The sequence below is a fragment of the Leptodactylus fuscus genome, chromosome 7 (assembly GCF_031893055.1).
Source record: "Leptodactylus fuscus isolate aLepFus1 chromosome 7, aLepFus1.hap2, whole genome shotgun sequence".
Classification (NCBI taxonomy): Eukaryota; Metazoa; Chordata; class Amphibia; order Anura; family Leptodactylidae; genus Leptodactylus; species Leptodactylus fuscus.
The window spans coordinates 17691928-17710698 of record NC_134271.1 but is presented as its reverse complement, the minus strand read 5'-3'; the positions used below and the strand labels follow the sequence as shown (position 1 = coordinate 17710698).

General features: G+C 40.4%; 1 protein-coding gene across 1 annotated transcript in view; it reads left to right on the top strand.

The window, feature by feature from the left end:
• The window catches only part of AHNAK (AHNAK nucleoprotein), a 38042-nt gene extending 20611 nt beyond the window's left edge, over positions 1–17431 (top strand). Inside the window, exon 5 of the mRNA XM_075281190.1 lies at positions 1078–17431. Coding sequence (XP_075137291.1) covers positions 1078–16554 — 15477 coding nt within the window. The 3' untranslated portion in view covers positions 16555–17431. The remainder of the gene's footprint in view (positions 1–1077) is intronic.
• The last annotated feature ends 1340 nt before the right edge of the window (positions 17432–18771 follow it).

Here is an 18771-nt window from a genome sequence, read left to right as displayed (position 1 = left end):
AACATTAAAGGGGTTGTCCGGGATAAACTGATCTGTCTTATGTAAGCCACCCACCCGCTTACCCTCTAAATTACTTACTGTAACAAAAAAGCTAAATTTATCTAGATCGCTGGGCAGATTATCCGGTGATGTTCTGTTTACGGAGACGGAACGTCACCATTACTACCCCCCCCCCACCCCATCATACTTACCTGTCTTCCTGTCTGTATCTTCCAGGCATGAAACATCACTTCCTCCTTCTCTTCTTGATGTCCGTCGGCCTCCCATGCCTGCACAATAAAGCCGGAGTGCCAGCATGACGGCACTCTGGTTCTATGGGAAGGCGCCAGCAGACATCAAGAGGAGGAGGAGCCGGTCCCCGCAGTAGGAAGTGATGACAGAAAGACAGATGAGTATGGTGGGGTGGGTTGAGTTGAGTTAGTTAGCAGTAGTGGGCAGGCTAGCTAGGGAAACAGGGATCGGGTGTGAGGGAGTAAGACAGGGAGGGGGAGGGAGTGAGAGGGGGATGTAGTGTGAGTCAGCTCCGAGTGCAGAGCAATGCATCATGGTAGTTGTAGGAAAAAAGAACAGGAAGCTACCCCATGTAAACAAGTCCAAAGGAGGTGCTCCTAGAGAAACCCAAAAATCACTGCTAAAGGTATTTGGGTGCCCTTATTAACCTATTAATAGCACTAATTGACCTATTTAAAAAATATATATATTTTTTTTGCCTGGAAACCCCTTTAACTATTGATACCTTATCATTAGAATATATCATTAATATCTGATTGGTGGAGGGGTCCACCCAGGACCCCCACAGATTAGCTATTTGATGGAAACACAGCATTTGGGAGAGGGTTGTGGCCTTTTCAAAGAATAATACGCACAGTGTCATACATTGCATAGGGGTTGTACTTAGTATTGCAGCTCAGCTGAATGTGACATCATGAATTTTTAACTGTTTTCTATGGATCTGCTTGAACCAATGTTGTAGGAGAAAAACGATGGTTATGGAACCCACCTGAGCATCTATATACGCATGTAACAACACATTCTTTCTCCGTTTAGAACCTTCTATAACTTACTATTTTCTTACAGAGTGGAGACGATGAAGAATACCGACGTATTTACACCAAAAAAATTAAGCCACGTCTGAAGTCTGATGAGGCTCTAGAACCAGAGACCCAGACAAGGACCATTACCGTCACTAGGAAAGTCACTGCTTATACTGTGGATGTGAGCGGATCTAAAGACTCAAAAGAGATTGATATAAGTAGTCCGGAATACAAAATCAAGATTCCTCGACATGAAATAACTGAGATTTCAAAAACCAGTGTGGAGACAGAAGAAGGTAAAACCATGATCAGAATTCCTGGTATTGATGGATCTGGGAAAAGCTTGCATACAAGTGGAGAGTACAGTATGTCCCTGCCAGGAGATTCTGTGAATGTTCATACCACCACCGTGCGATATAAAGGACAGAGCGGAACGCAATATGAGTTTCCTGAAGGTGAAGGGGGTAGGCAAGCCTCTGTAGGGATGCACATGCCTGATATCAGTATTTCTGGACCAAAGTTCCAGAGTTCCGAAAAGAAAATAGATGTCAAAATGTCCAGATATGGAGCAGAACATGATATTGGTTTAAGAGGCCCTAATTTTAAGGGCGCTTCTGAAGACATTGGACTTGAGCTAAAAACACCCGATTATGATACGTCAACACAGTCAAATGTGAATATCAAAGGAGGTCAGGGGACATCTTCACTAACTTCCAGAATTGGCTTCCCGTCATCTAGTACAACAGTAAAAGGTCCCCAGTTTGACGTAAAGATGCCTGCCGGTGTAAGCTCAAGTGTTAGAGTACCCGAAACAGACGTAAACATTTCTTCAACACCGTCCCAGTTTATTAAAATAACTGGAGATGTTCAAGCACCTAAAATAGACAGATCAAAAGAAATAGTGCTCACAGGCGAGGACTTTAAGATGCCAAATATTGGATCAGTGGGACCAAAACTAGACAGCCAATTCAAGCTCAGTCAAGATGGATTAACAACTGGTGGTGCTCGTGTGGACATCACTCCAGGATTTGAAGGAAAAGCAGATTCTTTTAAAGTAAACCTAAGCGGGCCAACTGTGGATTTGAAAGGAACTGATATAAAGCTTGAAGACTCTGCGGGAAGGGTAAACATGCCTTCATTTAAAATGCCAAAATTTGGTATCTCAGAAGCAAGCAAAGAGATTTCTCAGCCTGTCTTGAAACCTGAGGGTAAAAGCGGGACATGGGGTGTTAATGTACCAAATGTTTCTTTGCCTGATGTAAGTATAGATTCTAAAGATTATAGTAGGAGGATGGAGACTGGGATTTCAGGTATTGGAGTAGATCACGATTTAAGGCTTGGTGTTAAAACTCCAGAGGTTAATACTGCTTCTAAGGGTCTGGGAATTAAAGGCTCAGCAGTTTCCACTGAGGGACGTGTAGAAGTGGGAGACGTAGAAGGAGGAGTGAAAATGCCAAAATTTGGTTTTCCTAAATTTGGAGTGTCAGAACCAAAACTAGAAGGTGATATTAATCTGTCTGGCCCTCAAGCTGATGTTGTAAGTGGAGGTGCCATCCGTATGAAAGGTCCTAATGTTGATGTCAAAACTCCAGCACTAGACATGACAAGTCAGATTGAAGGAGGCCACCTAGTTAAGCCGTCTGTAAATGTCTCTTTGCCAAAAATATCTGAACCTGATATGGACCTTTCTTTGCAAGGCCCTAAAGGAATAGGTTTTTCAAAGCCCAAAGTGAACATAAAGGGCCCTACAGTTGGCACAGACGTTACAGGTATAAATATTGGTGGAAAAGTCCAAGGTGTAACATTGAAAGAACCATCGGTGCAACTTCCAAAATCTGAAATTGATCTGAAAGGTCCTAAAATAAGTGGAAATATAGAAGGTCTCAGTGGCAGTATTAAAGTCCCAGAGGTTGACATTGCAGCTCCAAAGATCGATTTAGGAGCAACAGAAGGTAAAATTGTAATGCCCAAATTTAAAATGCCACAATTTGGAATTTCAGGGCCAAACCTGGAAAGACCACATGTTGATGTTAATCTACCCAAAGTAGATGTGAGTACAATTGATCCCAAGGTGTCTATGCCTGAAGTTGAACTTTCAAAACCGTCCATGCCTGATTTTGACATTAATCTTAAAGGTCCTAAGGTGAAAGGAGATGTGAAAGCCCCTAAAGTTGACATTAAGGTTCCAGAGGTAAATCTAAAATCCACAGATATAGGCATTGAGGGGAAAGTGAAAGGTCCAGAATTCAAGAAGCCTTCGGTAAATCTTCCAAACGTCTCCATGGATACTGATCTCAGTCTGAAAGGTCCTAAACTTGATGTGAAAGCCCCAGAAGCAAATATTGAGGCTCCAGCAGTAGACATAGAATTACCAGATGTTAATCTTAAAGATGTAGAAGGTAAACTCAAAATGCCTAAGTTTAAAATGCCAAAGTTTGGCATTTCAGGACCAAATGTACCAAATGTTGAAGGTCCTGAATGTGATATTAGTCTTCCAAAAGCTGGACTTGATCTGTCTGGGCCAGAGTTAGATGTGGAAGCACCTAATCTTAAGGTGAAGGGTTCTAAATTTAAGATGCCTTCAATGAACTTTAATATGCCAAAATTGTCTAAGCCTGATATTGATGTAAGCATGACTGGTCCTAAGATTGAAGGAGATCTGAAAGGTCCTAAAGTTGACATTAAGAAACCAGAGCTAAATGTAGAAGCTCCAGATGTAGACCTGGATGTCAAAGCAAAAGGTCCAAAGTTTAAGATGCCTGATATTAGTATGCCAAAAATGTCCATGCCTGATGTTGATTTCAAATTGAAAGGTCCCAAATTAGAAGGAGATGCTAAAGTTGACGTTAAGGCTCCAGAGCTCGAGCTTGAACCCCCAGATGTAGACATTGATGGGAAAGTAAAAGGTCCAAAATTCAAGATGCCATCAATGAATCTTCCAGATATGCCTCACATTGGTTTGAATGTGAAAGGCCCAAATTGGAAAGGAGGAGCTAAAGGCTCTTTACCTAAAGTAGAAGGAGACTTAGAGGTTCCCAATGTTGATGTTAAGTTACCAGAGGCTGATATTGAAGGTCCAGATGTTCAGATTGAAGGTCCAGAAGGAAAGTTTAAAATGCCTAAGTTTAAAATGCCAAAGTTTGGTATTTCAGGGCCAAATGTTGAAGGTCCTGAATGTGATATTAGTCTTCCAAAAGCTGAATTTGATCTGTCTGGGCCAAAGGTAGATGTGGAAGCCCCTGATCTTAAGGTGAAGGGTTCTAAATTTAAGATGCCTTCAATGGATTTTAATTTACCAAAATTGTCTAAACCTGATATTGATCTAAGTATGACTGGTCCTAAGATTGAAGGAGATCTGAAAGGTCCTAAAGTTGACATCAAGAAACCAGAGCTAAGCGTAGAAGCTCCAGATGTAGACCTGGATGTCAAAGCAAAAGGTTCAAAGTTTAAGATGCCTGATATTAGTATGCCAAAAATGTCCATGCCTGATGTTGATTTCAAATTGAAGGGTCCCAAATTAGAAGGAGATGCTAAAGTTGACGTTAAGGCTCCAGAGCTAGAGCTTGAACCCACAGATGTAGACATTGATGGAAAAGTAAAAGGTCCAAAATTCAAGATGCCATCAATGAATCTTCCAGATATGCCTCACATTGGTTTGAATGTGAAAGGCCCAAATTGGAAAGGAGGAGCTAAAGGCTCTTTACCTAAAGTAGAAGGAGACTTAGAGGTTCCCAATGTTGATGTTAAGTTACCAGAGGCTGATATTGAAGGTCCAGATGTTCAGATTGAAGGTCCAGAAGGAAAGTTTAAAATGCCTAAGTTTAAAATGCCAAAGTTTGGTATTTCAGGGCCAAATGTTGAAGGTCCTGAATGTGATATTAGTCTTCCAAAAGCTGAATTTGATCTGTCTGGGCCAAAGGTAGATGTGGAAGCCCCTGATCTTAAGGTGAAGGGTTCTAAATTTAAGATGCCTTCAATGGATTTTAATTTACCAAAATTGTCTAAACCTGATATTGATCTAAGTATGACTGGTCCTAAGATTGAAGGAGATCTGAAAGGTCCTAAAGTTGACATCAAGAAACCAGAGCTAAGCGTAGAAGCTCCAGATGTAGACCTGGATGTCAAAGCAAAAGGTTCAAAGTTTAAGATGCCTGATATTAGTATGCCAAAAATGTCCATGCCTGATGTTGATTTCAAATTGAAGGGTCCCAAATTAGAAGGAGATGCTAAAGTTGACGTTAAGGCTCCAGAGCTAGAGCTTGAACCCACAGATGTAGACATTGATGGAAAAGTAAAAGGTCCAAAATTCAAGATGCCATCAATGAATCTTCCAGATATGCCTCACATTGGTTTGAATGTGAAAGGCCCAAATTGGAAAGGAGGAGCTAAAGGCTCTTTACCTAAAGTAGAAGGAGACTTAGAGGTTCCCAATGTTGATGTTAAGTTACCAGAGGCTGATATTGAAGGTCCAGATGTTCAGATTGAAGGTCCAGAAGGAAAGTTTAAAATGCCTAAGTTTAAAATGCCAAAGTTTGGTATTTCAGGGCCAAATGTTGAAGGTCCTGAATGTGATATTAGTCTTCCAAAAGCTGAACTTGATCTGTCTGGGCCAGAGCTAGATGTGGAAGCCCCTGATCTTAAGGTGAAGGGTTCTAAATTTAAGATGCCTTCAATGAACTTTAATTTGCCAAAATTGTCTAAGCCTGATATTGATCTAAGCATGACTGGTCCTAAGATTGAAGGAGATCTGAAAGGTCCTAAAGTTGACATTAAGAAACCAGAGCTAAATGTAGAAGCTCCAGATGTAGACCTGGATGTCAAAGCAAAAGGTCCAAAGTTTAAGATGCCTGATATTAGTATGCCAAAAATGTCCATGCCTGATGTTGATTTCAAATTGAAGGGTCCCAAATTAGAAGGAGATGCTAAAGTTGACGTTAAAGCTCCAGAGCTCGAGCTTGAACTCCCAGATGTAGACATTGATGGGAAAGTGAAAGGTCCAAAATTCAAGATGCCATCAATGAATCTTCCAGATATGCCTCACATTGGTTTGAATGTGAAAGGCCCAAATTGGAAAGGAGGAGCTAAAGGCTCTTTACCTAAAGTAGAAGGAGACTTAGAGGTTCCAAGTGTTGATGTTAAGTTACCAGAGGCTGATATTGAAGGTCCAGATGTTCAGATTGAATGTCCAGAAGGAAAGTTTAAAATGCCTAAGTTTAAAATGCCAAAGTTTGGTATTTCAGGGCCAAATGTACCAAATGTTGAAGGTCCTGAATGTGATATTAGTCTTCCAAAAGCTGAACTTGATCTGTCTGGGCCAGAGCTAGATGTGGAAGCCCCTGATCTTAAGGTGAAGGGTTCTAAATTTAAGATGCCTTCAATGAACTTTAATTTGCCAAAATTGTCTAAGCCTGATATTGATCTAAGCATGACTGGTCCTAAGATTGAAGGAGATCTGAAAGGTCCTAAAGTTGACATTAAGAAACCAGAGCTAAATGTAGAAGCTCCAGATGTAGACCTGGATGTCAAAGCAAAAGGTTCAAAGTTTAAGATGCCTGATATTAGTATGCCAAAAATGTCCATGCCTGATGTTGATTTCAAATTGAAGGGTCCCAAATTAGAAGGAGATGCTAAAGTTGACGTTAAGGCTCCAGAGCTCGAGCTTGAACCCCCAGATGTAGACATTGATGGGAAAGTGAAAGGTCCAAAATTCAAGATGCCATCAATGAATCTTCCAGATATGCCTCACATTGGTTTGAATGTGAAAGGGCCAAATTGGAAAGGAGGAGCTAAAGGCTCTTTACCTAAAGTAGAAGGAGACTTAGAGGTTCCAAGTGTTGATGTTAAGTTACCAGAGGCAGATATTGAAGGTCCAGATGTTCAGATTGAAGGTCCAGAAGGAAAGTTTAAAATGCCTAAGTTTAAAATGCCAAAGTTTGGTATTTCAGGGCCAAATGTTGAAGGTCCTGAATGTGATATTAATCTTCCAAAAGCTGAACTTGATCTGTCTGGGCCACAGGTAGATGTGGAAGTCCCTGATCTTAAGGTGAAGGGTTCTAAATTTAAGATGCCTTCAATGGACTTTAATTTACCAAAATTGTCTAAACCTGATTTTGATCTAAGTATGACTGGTCCTAAGATTGAAGGAGATCTGAAGGGTCCTAAAGTTGACATTAAGAAACCAGAGCTAAGCGTAGAAGCTCCAGATGTAGACCTGGATGTCAAAGCAAAAGGTCCAAAGTTTAAGATGCCTGATATTAGTATGCCAAAAATGTCCATGCCTGACGTTGATTTCAAATTGAAGGGTCCCAAATTAGAAGGAGATGCTAAAGTTGACGTTAAGGCTCCAGAGCTCGAGTTTGAACCCCCAGATGTAGACATTGATGGGAAAGTAAAAGGTCCAAAATTCAAAATGCCGTCAATGAATCTTCCTGATATGCCTCATATTGGTTTGAATGTGAAAGGCCCAAATTGGAAAGGAGGAGCTAAAGGCTCTTTACCTAAAGTAGAAGGAGACTTAGAGGTTCCCAATGTTGATGTTAAGTTACCAGAGGCTGATATTGAAGGTCCAGATGTTCAGATTGAAGGTCCAGAAGGAAAATTTAAAATGCCTAAGTTTAAAATGCCAAAGTTTGGTATTTCAGGGCCAAATGTACCAAATGTTGAAGGTCCTGAATGTGATATTAGTCTTCCAAAAGCTGAACTTGATCTGTCTGGGACAGAGGTAGATTTGGAAGCCCCTGATCTTAAGGTGAAGGGTTCTAAATTTAAGATGCCTTCAATGAACTTTAATTTGCCAAAATTGTCTAAGCCTGATATTGATCTAAGCATGACTGGTCCTAAGATTGAAGGAGATCTGAAAGGTCCTAAAGTTGACATTAAGAAACCAGAGCTGAATGTAGAAGCTCCAGATGTAGACCTGGATGTCAAAGCAAAAGGTCCAAAGTTTAAGATGCCTGATATTAGTATGCCAAAAATGTCCATGCCTGATGTTGATTTCAAATTGAAGGGTCCCAAATTAGAAGGAGATGCTAAAGTTGACGTTAAGGCTCCAGAGCTCGAGCTTGAACCCCCAGATGTAGACATTGATGGGAAAGTAAAAGGTCCAAAATTCAAGATGCCATCAATGAATCTTCCAGATTTGGGTTTGGATATAAAAGGCCCTAAGTGGAAGAGTGGAGAAGTAGATATTAAAGGGCCGAATGTGGATGTAAAGGCTCCAGAGATAGATATTGAAGGCCCTGAAGGGAAAATTAAAGGTCCAAAAATGAAGATGCCCTCACTGGATATTAACATGCCAAATATTAATATGCCTGATATTGATCTTAATTTGAAGGGTCCGAAATTGAAAGCAGGAGCTGAAATTGAAGGGGGAAATGCTGATATTAAACTCCCTAAACTGGAGGGAGATTTAAAAGGTGGAGATTTTGACCTTGAAGTACCAAATGTTAATCTAGAAGGACCTGAAGGGAAGCTAAAAATGCCAAAATTCAAAATGCCCAAGTTTGGTTTTTCAGGTTCAGGAGCAGAGGGACCTGATGTAGACGTTAACTTGTCTGGACCAAAAGTGAATGTGAAAACACCAGAGCTGGAAATTGAAAGCCCAGAAGGAAAAGTTAAAGGTCCAAAAATAAAAATGCCATCCCTACCACATGTTTCTATGCCTGACATAGATCTCAATTTGAAAGGACCCAAATTAAAAGCGGGAGTAGATGGACCTGATGCAAAGATTGAAGCAGATATAAAAGATCCAAAGATTGAAATTAAAGGTCCAGAGATTTCAAGCCCTTCATTCTCTGCTGAATTACCAGAGGGCAAAGTCAAAGGGTCCAAATTTAAGTTACCATCTTGGGGATTTTCAAAACCAAGTGTATCCATGCCTGATGTAGATCTTAGTCTAAAAGGGCCAAAAATGAAAGGTGACCTAGATGTTACAGCAAAGGGAGGAAACCTTAAAGGACCAGAACTAGGAATTGGGTTGCCTGAAGTAGACATTGATGTACCTGAGGCAAAGGTGAAAAAATCCAAATTCAAACTTCCAAAATTTAACTTCTCCGGTAGCAAATCTGCCAGTGTTGACGTAAAGGTTCCAAAAACTGACATTGATGTTAGTGGACCTGATGTGAATATTCCTAATGTAGAAGCAAAGGGCAAATCTCCAAAATTTAAAATGCCATCATTAAATATAACAAGCCCTAAAGTGTCAATGCCAGATGTAGAATTAAAAGGACCTAAATTGGAAGGAGATTTGAAAGGACCTAAAATTGACATCAATATCCCTGATGTGGAGGCACCAGATATAGATACTGATGGGAAAATCAAAGAAAAATTTAAGATGCCATCAATGCACCTTCCAAAAATGCAAGTTCCAGATGCTGACCTACATCTGAAAGGTCCTAAACTTGAAGTTGACCCCAAAGCCCCCAATATTGACGTAAAATGTCCAGAGTTGGATGTTGGAGCCCCATATGTTGACTTAGAGGCACCAGATATCCATTTGAAAGGCCCAGATGGAAAATTCAAAATGCCCAAATTTAAAATGCCCAAATTTGGTGGTTCTGGGCCAAAAATGGACATAGATGTAGATGCTAGCATGCCCAAAGAAGAACTTGATATAGCTGTTCCAGATGTAAATATAAAGGCCCCTGAGATTGATATTGAGGGCCCAGAAGGAAAGATGAAAGGTCCACATTTTAAGATGCCATCATTGAATTTCAATGCACCAAAAGTATCCATGCCAGATCTTGACTTTAATCTAAAAGGTCCTAAAGTTGAGGGAGATATTAAAGCACCCAAAGTTGATATTAAAGGCCCAGAAGTTGAGTTTGATGCTCCTGATATAGATATTGATGCAAAAGGCAAAGGACCCAAATTTAAGATGCCATCAATGCACCTTCCAAAAATGCACATGCCTGATGTTGACCTAAATCTGAAAGGTCCTAGACTTGAAGGTGACCCCAAAGCCCCCAGTATTGACGTAAAATGTCCAGAGTTGGATGTTGGAGCCCAAGATGTTGACTTAGAGGCACCAGATATCCATTTGAAAGGCCCAGATGGAAAATTCAAAATGCCCAAATTTAAAATGCCCAAATTTGGTGTTTCTGGGCCAAAAATGGACGTAGATGTAGATGCTAGCATGCCCAAAGGAGAACTTGATATAGCTGTTCCAGATGTAAATATAAAGGCCCCTGAGATTGATATTGAGGGCCCAGAAGGAAAGATGAAAGGTCCACATTTTAAGATGCCATCATTGAATTTCAATGCACCAAAAGTATCCATGCCAGATCTTGACTTTAATCTAAAAGGTCCTAAAGTTGAGGGAGATATTAAAGCACCCAAAGTTGATATTAAAGGCCCAGAAGTGGAGTTTGATGCTCCTGATATAGACATTGATGCAAAAGGCAAAGGACCCAAATTTAAGATGCCATCAATGCACCTTCCAAAAATGCACATGCCTGATGTTGACCTAAATCTGAAAGGTCCTAGACTTGAAGGTGACCTCAAAGCCCCCAGTATTGACGTAAAATGTCCAGAGTTGGATGTTGGAGCCCCAGATGTTGACTTAGAGGCACCAGATATCCATTCGAAAGGCCCAGATGGAAAATTCAAAATGCCCAAATTTAAAATGCCCAAATTTGGTGGTTCTGGGCCAAAAATGGACATAGATGTAGATGCTAGCATGCCCAAAGGAGAACTTGATATAGCTGTTCCAGATGTAAATATAAAGGCCCCTGAGATTGATATTGAGGGCCCAGAAGGAAAGATGAAAGGTCCACATTTTAAGATGCCATCATTGAATTTCAATGCACCAAAAGTATCCATGCCAGATCTTGACTTTAATCTAAAAGGTCCTAAAGTTGAGGGAGATATTAAAGCACCCAAAGTTGATATTAAAGGCCCAGAAGTTGAGTTTGATGCTCCTGATATAGATATTGATGCAAAAGGCAAAGGACCCAAATTTAAGATGCCATCAATGCACCTTCCAAAAATGCACATGCCTGATGTTGACCTAAATCTGAAAGGTCCTAGACTTGAAGGTGACCCCAAAGCCCCCAGTATTGACGTAAAATGTCCAGAGTTGGATGTTGGAGCCTCAGATGTTGACTTAGAGGCACCAGATATCCATTTGAAAGGCCCAGATGGAAAATTCAAAATGCCCAAATTTAAAATGCCCAAATTTGGTGGTTCTGGGCCAAAAATGGACATAGATGTAGATGCTAGCATGCCCAAAGGAGAACTTGATATAGCTGCTCCAGATGTAAATATAAAGGCCCCTGACATTGATATTGAGGGCCCAGAAGGAAAGATGAAAGGTCCACATTTTAAGATGCCATCATTGAATTTCAATGCACCAAAAGTATCCATGCCAGATCTTGACTTTAATCTAAAAGGTCCTAAAGTTGAGGGAGGTATTAAAGCACCCAAAGTTGATATTAAAGGCCCAGAAGTTGAGTTTGATGCTCCTGATATAGATATTGATGCAAAAGGCAAAGGACCCAAATTTAAGATGTCATCAATGCACCTTCCAAAAATGCACATGCCTGATGTTGACCTAAATCTGAAAGGTCCTAGACTTGAAGGTGACCTCAAAGCCCCCAGTATTGACGCAAAATGTCCAGAGTTGGATGTTGGAGCCTCAGATGTTGACTTAGAGGCACCAGATATCCATTTGAAAGGCCCAGATGGAAAATTCAAAATGCCCAAATTTAAAATGCCCAAATTTGGTGGTTCTGGGCCAAAAATGGACATAGATGTAGATGCTAGCATGCCCAAAGGAGAACTTGATATAGCTGTTCCAGATGTAAATATAAAGGCCCCTGAGATTGATATTGAGGGCCCAGAAGGAAAGATGAAAGGTCCACATTTTAAGATGCCATCATTGAATTTCAATGCACCAAAAGTATCCATGCCAGATCTTGACTTTAATCTAAAAGGTCCTAAAGTTGAGGGAGGTATTAAAGCACCCAAAGTTGATATTAAAGGCCCAGAAGTTGAGTTTGATGCTCCTGATATAGATATTGATGCAAAAGGCAAAGGACCCAAATTTAAGATGCCATCAATGCACCTTCCAAAAATGCACATGCCTGATGTTGACCTAAATCTGAAAGGTCCTAGACTTGAAGGTGACCTCAAAGCCCCCAGTATTGACGCAAAATGTCCAGAGTTGGATGTTGGAGCCTCAGATGTTGACTTAGAGGCACCAGATATCCATTTGAAAGGCCCAGATGGAAAATTCAAAATGCCCAAATTTAAAATGCCCAAATTTGGTGGTTCTGGGCCAAAAATGGACATAGATGTAGATGCTAGCATGCCCAAAGGAGAACTTGATATAGCTGTTCCAGATGTAAATATAAAGGCCCCTGAGATTGATATTGAGGGCCCAGAAGGAAAGATGAAAGGTCCACATTTTAAGATGCCATCATTGAATTTCAATGCACCAAAAGTATCCATGCCAGATCTTGACTTTAATCTAAAAGGTCCTAAAGTTGAGGGAGATATTAAAGCACCCAAAGTTGATATTAAAGGCCCAGAAGTTGAGTTTGATGCTCCTGATATAGATATTGATGCAAAAGGCAAAGGACCCAAATTTAAGATGCCATCAATGCACCTTCCAAAAATGCACATGCCTGATGTTGACCTAAATCTGAAAGGTCCTAGACTTGAAGGTGACCTCAAAGCCCCCAGTATTGACGTAAAATGTCCAGAGTTGGATGTTGGAGCCCCAGATGTTGACTTAGAGGCACCAGATATCCATTTGAAAGGCCCAGATGGAAAATTCAAAATGCCCAAATTTAAAATGCCCAAATTTGGTGGTTCTGGGCCAAAAATGGACATAGATGTAGATGCTAGCATGCCCAAAGGAGAACTTGATATAGCTGTTCCAGATGTAAATATAAAGGCCCCTGAGATTGATATTGAGGGCCCAGAAGGAAAGATGAAAGGTCCACATTTTAAGATGCCATCATTGAATTTCAATGCACCAAAAGTATCCATGCCAGATCTTGACTTTAATCTAAAAGGTCCTAAAGTTGAGGGAGGTATTAAAGCACCCAAAGTTGATATTAAAGGCCCAGAAGTTGAGTTTGATGCTCCTGATATAGATATTGATGCAAAAGGCAAAGGTCCCAAATTTAAGATGCCATCAATGCACCTTCCAAAAATGCACATGCCTGATGTTGACCTAAATCTGAAAGGTCCTAGACTTGAAGGTGACCTCAAAGCCCCCAGTATTGACGTAAAATGTCCAGAGTTGGATGTTGGAGCCCCAGATGTTGACTTAGAGGCACCAGATATCCATTTGAAAGGCCCAGATGGAAAATTCAAAATGCCCAAATTTAAAATGCCCAAATTTGGTGGTTCTGGGCCAAAAATGGACATAGATGTAGATGCTAGCATGCCCAAAGGAGAACTTGATATAGCTGTTCCAGATGTAAATATAAAGGCCCCTGAGATTGATATTGAGGGCCCAGAAGGAAAGATGAAAGGTCCACATTTTAAGATGCCATCATTGAATTTCAATGCACCAAAAGTATCCATGCCAGATCTTGACTTTAATCTAAAAGGTCCTAAAGTTGAGGGAGATATTAAAGCACCCAAAGTTGATATTAAAGGCCCAGAAGTTGAGTTTGATGCTCCTGATATAGATATTGATGCAAAAGGCAAAGGACCCAAATTTAAGATGCCATCAATGCACCTTCCAAAAATGCACATGCCTGATGTTGACCTAAATCTGAAAGGTCCTAGACTTGAAGGTGACCCCAAAGCCCCCAGTATTGACGTAAAATGTCCAGAGTTGGATGTTGGAGCCCCAGATGTTGACTTAGAGGCACCAGATATCCATTTGAAAGGCCCAGATGGAAAATTCAAAATGCCCAAATTTAAAATGCCCAAATTTGGTGTTTCTGGGCCAAAAATGGACGTAGATGTAGATGCTAGCATGCCCAAAGGAGAACTTGATATAGCTGTTCCAGATGTAAATATAAAGGCCCCTGAGATTGATATTGAGGGCCCAGAAGGAAAGATGAAAGGTCCACATTTTAAGATGCCATCATTGAATTTCAATGCACCAAAAGTATCCATGCCAGATTTGGACTTAAATCTAAAAGGTCCTAAAGTTGAGGGAGGTATTAAAGCACCCAAAGTTGATATTAAAGGCCCAGAGGTTGAGCTTGATGCTCCTGATATTGATGGAAAAGTCAAAGGACCCAAATTTAAGATGCCTCCATTGAACCTACCTGATGTATCCATGCCTGAAATAAGTTTGAAAGGCCCCAAAATTAAAGGTGATGTGGATTATTCCGGTCCAAAATTAGAAGGAGATATAAATGTGAAAGCACCAAATCTTAATGTCACTGGACCAAAATTAGAAGGTGATGTAAAAAGCCCAGGAATTGATGTAGACATTGATGTCCCTGAGAGTAATTTGAAACTACCAAAAGTTAAGAAACCAAAGTTTGGTTTTGGCATTAAATCTCCTAAGGCAGAACTTAAAGCTCCTTCTGTAGATGTTTCTGTTCCTGACGTAGATCTTGAAGCTGAAGTGCCTGACATAAGTGTTAGTGGTAAAGGGAAAAAGGGGAAATTTAAAATGCCAAAGATTCACATGAGTGGCCCAAAAATAAAAGGCAAAAAAGGTGGTTTTGATGTAAGTACCCCAGATCTAGATAGTGACATCAATCTCAATGCACCTGATGTTGATTTAAACGTGTCAGGAGGCGATGTAGGACTAAAGACCGATATTGGCGTAAAAGCACCTAAAACACGAAAACCACTGTTTGGAAAAATTCATTTTCCTGATGTGGAATTTGATATAAAGTCTCCGAAATTAAAGGGAGAAGGTTCTCTCCAAAGTCCTAAAGCAGACATAAAGATTCCAGACTTAAGTGTTAGTGGTGGACTTAAGACCCCTGACGCTGATCTATCAGCTTCAGGAGCTAGCCTTGAAGGACCTGATGTAAAGATGAAAAAGACTAAATTTAAACTTCCAGGTTTCGGTATGTCAAGTCCAAAAGTAGAAGTTCCAGATGCAGATCTGTCACTTTCTAAAGGAAGTCTTGATCTTTCCGCCCCTAATGTCGATGTCAAAACTGGTACAATGAATATCAACAGTGAGCTACCCGGTCTCTCCATTGACACCTCTGCACCCAAAATTTCTGTTCCAGGCATTGATGTGAATTTGCAAGGACCAAAAGTTAAAGCCGATAAAGTAGGCTCGGTAAATGTTGACTTAAATCCTCCCGGCATAGACATTTCTGGGTCAAGTGGCAAAATTAATGTTCCGGGATTTGGTATTTCAGGTGGATCTGATATTAATTTTGATACAAAGTTAAAAACGCCAAAGCTGGATGCCAACCTCCAAGGCCCTGCCATTACAACACCTGCAGCTGACATCTCTTTTCCAAAAGTTTCTGGGCCAGATATTGACATGAGTTTTAAAGGACCAAAGATTGAAGGAGATTTTGGAAGTTCTGCTGGAGTTGATTTACCGGGTATTAATGTGAAAGGGCCGAACATTAAGTTACCCAAAGGGGAATTTTCTGTAACAAGACCAGAAGCCGAGATTTCTGGTAAAGCTGGAGTTTCAGACTTCAACATTAAAGGACCTTCATTTCAGACATCATCCGAAGGGAAATTTTCTAGTCCAGGAATTAACGTTAGTGGGCAAGGTGTAGATTTGAAAGGAGACTTGTCGGGTGGTGTGGGATACGTAAAAGGACCTGGTGGTCTGAGACTACAAGGTGATCTGACAGGTCCTAAAGTTGAAGGAGGGTTGAATGTGAAACCATTTGATATAAATCTAGATGATTCTGCTGGTAAAATTACCTTCCCCAGACTTATGATGCCAAAATTTACAACTTCCGGTTCCGAGTCATCGGGAAGAGAGATGGGGGTTGATGTAGACTTCCCTTCTGCCAATGTTCAGTTTGCAAAGTCGGGCCAGGCAGATGTGGACTTAGACAGTGAGATAAAAATTAAAAAGTCTAAAATAAAAATGCCGAAGTTGAACTTTAAATCCAAAGGAAAAGTTGATGCTAATCTTCCAGAGGTATCAGTGTCAGGGTCAAAGGGTGACCTTCAAAGTTCAAAAGCCAGTGTAGGCTCTGCTGAAGGAACACTGGGGTCTGCTAGCCTTGAGGTAGACAAGCCTGCAAAGTATGAGTTCTCCTTGTTTACTAGCAAAAAGACAAGGCACAGATCTTCCTCTTTAAGTGAGGACAAAGATGAATCCACACACTCCTCACCAAGTGGCACATTAGAAGCGGAAGCTTCTTTGTCGGCAGAGGGAGGGAAAAAGAAGGGAAAGCATTCTAAGATCAAATTTGGCACATTTGGTGGCTTGGGATCTAAATCGAAGGGTTCTTACGAGGTCACTTTAAGTGATGATGAAAACGTCCAAGGAAGCGAAGCTTCTATCTCTTCCCGTAAGTCTAGAGTGTCCTCATCCTCGAGCAACGATAGCGCAACAAAAGCAGGTGTCCGTCTTCCGAAAGTGGAACTCACTGTTGCTAAAAAGAAAGAATGAAACTCTTTGAACTTAGCCTGTATATAAATATATATATCTGTGTGTTTGTACATACATTTTGCAGCCTTTATATAATGATAATTCTTTAAGTGAACGGTAGAGTTACGAAAATAAAAACAGACAAAAAAAAAATAAAATCTCAGTTGTCTAATGAATTCCAGGCGCGCATTAACCCCTTCACGGCCTCGCCAGTTGGACGTGTTAAACGAGTCCCGGCAGTGAACGGTTTTAATGATCCGCCGGGGTATAAGAATTTGTACATGGAAATATATTTTTCCATATTATTTTTTTAACTTGCTTTTACAGTCTGTTTTCTTTTGTGGGGCTTTACAGATAGATGCAAACAGATTTATTAAGAAATAAAAAAAAACAAAAACATAAAACACTGTAAATTGCATTGAACCAGATGGAGAGCTGAAATTCAGGGAATTATTCGAAGTAATGTAGGCCGTAACAAATAACCTATTTAAACCTTTGGAAACGACTTGTACAATTTATGGTTTTAACCTAAGTTTTCAAAATGAGGCTGAAAATTAAAAAAAAAATTCTAAAAATGTCTTGTTTATAAATTTGGGATTTGTCCAGATATATTATTTTAAGATTGCTTGGAACAACTTTGTTTTGTCGTCCCTGTCTTTGGCCGCCGATGGTTCAATGCCTTTTTTTTTTTTCCATTTGTACTATAAGAATTTCTTCTTTTATTGTCATACCTAAACTGCCGCTTGTATTTTGTTGGACATAAACCAGATTTGCTTTTATTTCTAGCAAATATATGATTTCAAATAAACCGTTTAACTTCGGAAATCTGTAAGCACTTCAATAAGAAATGTGTTACGGTGGATTGTCAAAATAAAGCTTCTAACCTTTATAAAAATAACTTGTGTCTGTCTTCTGTTGTCAAGCGTCCTGGACATACACTCACATACACACAAAATACAATACACAAAGTTTTTGAGCTTTTTTTTTTCTGAGAAATGGTCCTATGGCAGTAAAGGATTCAAGAAGGAGTAAGGGTAGATTCACACATGTCAGTATGTAGCAAGATTCTGTAAGGAAGAAAAATTTTAGGAAAAACAGACACTTCTCCTTTCTCATGTATCTACTGGATTTGGCTCCAAAACCTCATGTGCAATCCAAGCCTTAAAGCTATACAAGGTAGTCCTCAAAGTAGGTGTTAAATCTTGTTGATGCCGTCACCCATGTCCAGCACCTGTACCCATGTCTAGTTCCTGTACTCATGTTTAGTTCCTGTACCCATGTCTAGTTCCTGTACTCATGTCTAGCATCTGTACTCATGTTTAGTCCCGTACTCATGTCTAGAACCTTCACTCATGTCTAGTTCCTGTACCCAAGTCTAGCACATGAACCCATGTCTAGCTCCTGTACTCATGTCTAGAACCTGTTCTCATGTCTAGTTCCTGTATTTATATCTTGCACCTGAACCCATGTCTAGTTCCTGTACTCACGTCTAAAACCTGTACTCATCTCTAGAACCTGTACTCATGTCTAGTTCCTGTACTCACATCTAGTTCCTGTACTCACGTCTAGAACCTGTACTCATGTCTAGTTCCTGTATTCACATCTAGAACCTGTACTCATCTCTAGAACCTGTACTCATGTCTATTTCCTGTATTCATATCTAGCACCTGAACCCATGTCTAGCACCTGAACCCATGTCTAGTTCCTGTACTCACGTCTAGAACCTGTACTCATGTCTAGTTCCTGTATTCATATCTAGCACCTGAACCCATGTCTAGTTCCTGTACTCATGTCTAGCACCTGAACCTATGTCTAACACCTGTACTCATGTTTAGTTCCTATATCCATGTCTATCTCTTCTACCCATGACTATCACTTGTACCCATGTCTAACTCTTGTACCCATGGCTATCACCTGTACCCATGTCTAACTCTTGTACCCATGGCTATCACCTATACCCATGTCTATACATTACCTGTATTCATGTCAGTTTCCTGTTTCCACAAAACTCTGCAGAGCCTATACTAAAATTGCCCTCTCAGAACCTCAGGCTGTGAGAATGATGCCTCTCCAGATCCTGTAAACTGTATAACCCTGAAAAAAAGTAAAGGGAGCATAGTGATATGACCATGAGAGAGGAACAGAACTATTGTAAGAGGCAAAAGAGGAACAGAGAGGCATTTTGATACAAGAGGTATGACAGAAGAGATGGAGGCATTCTGATGAATCTGAGGTCAC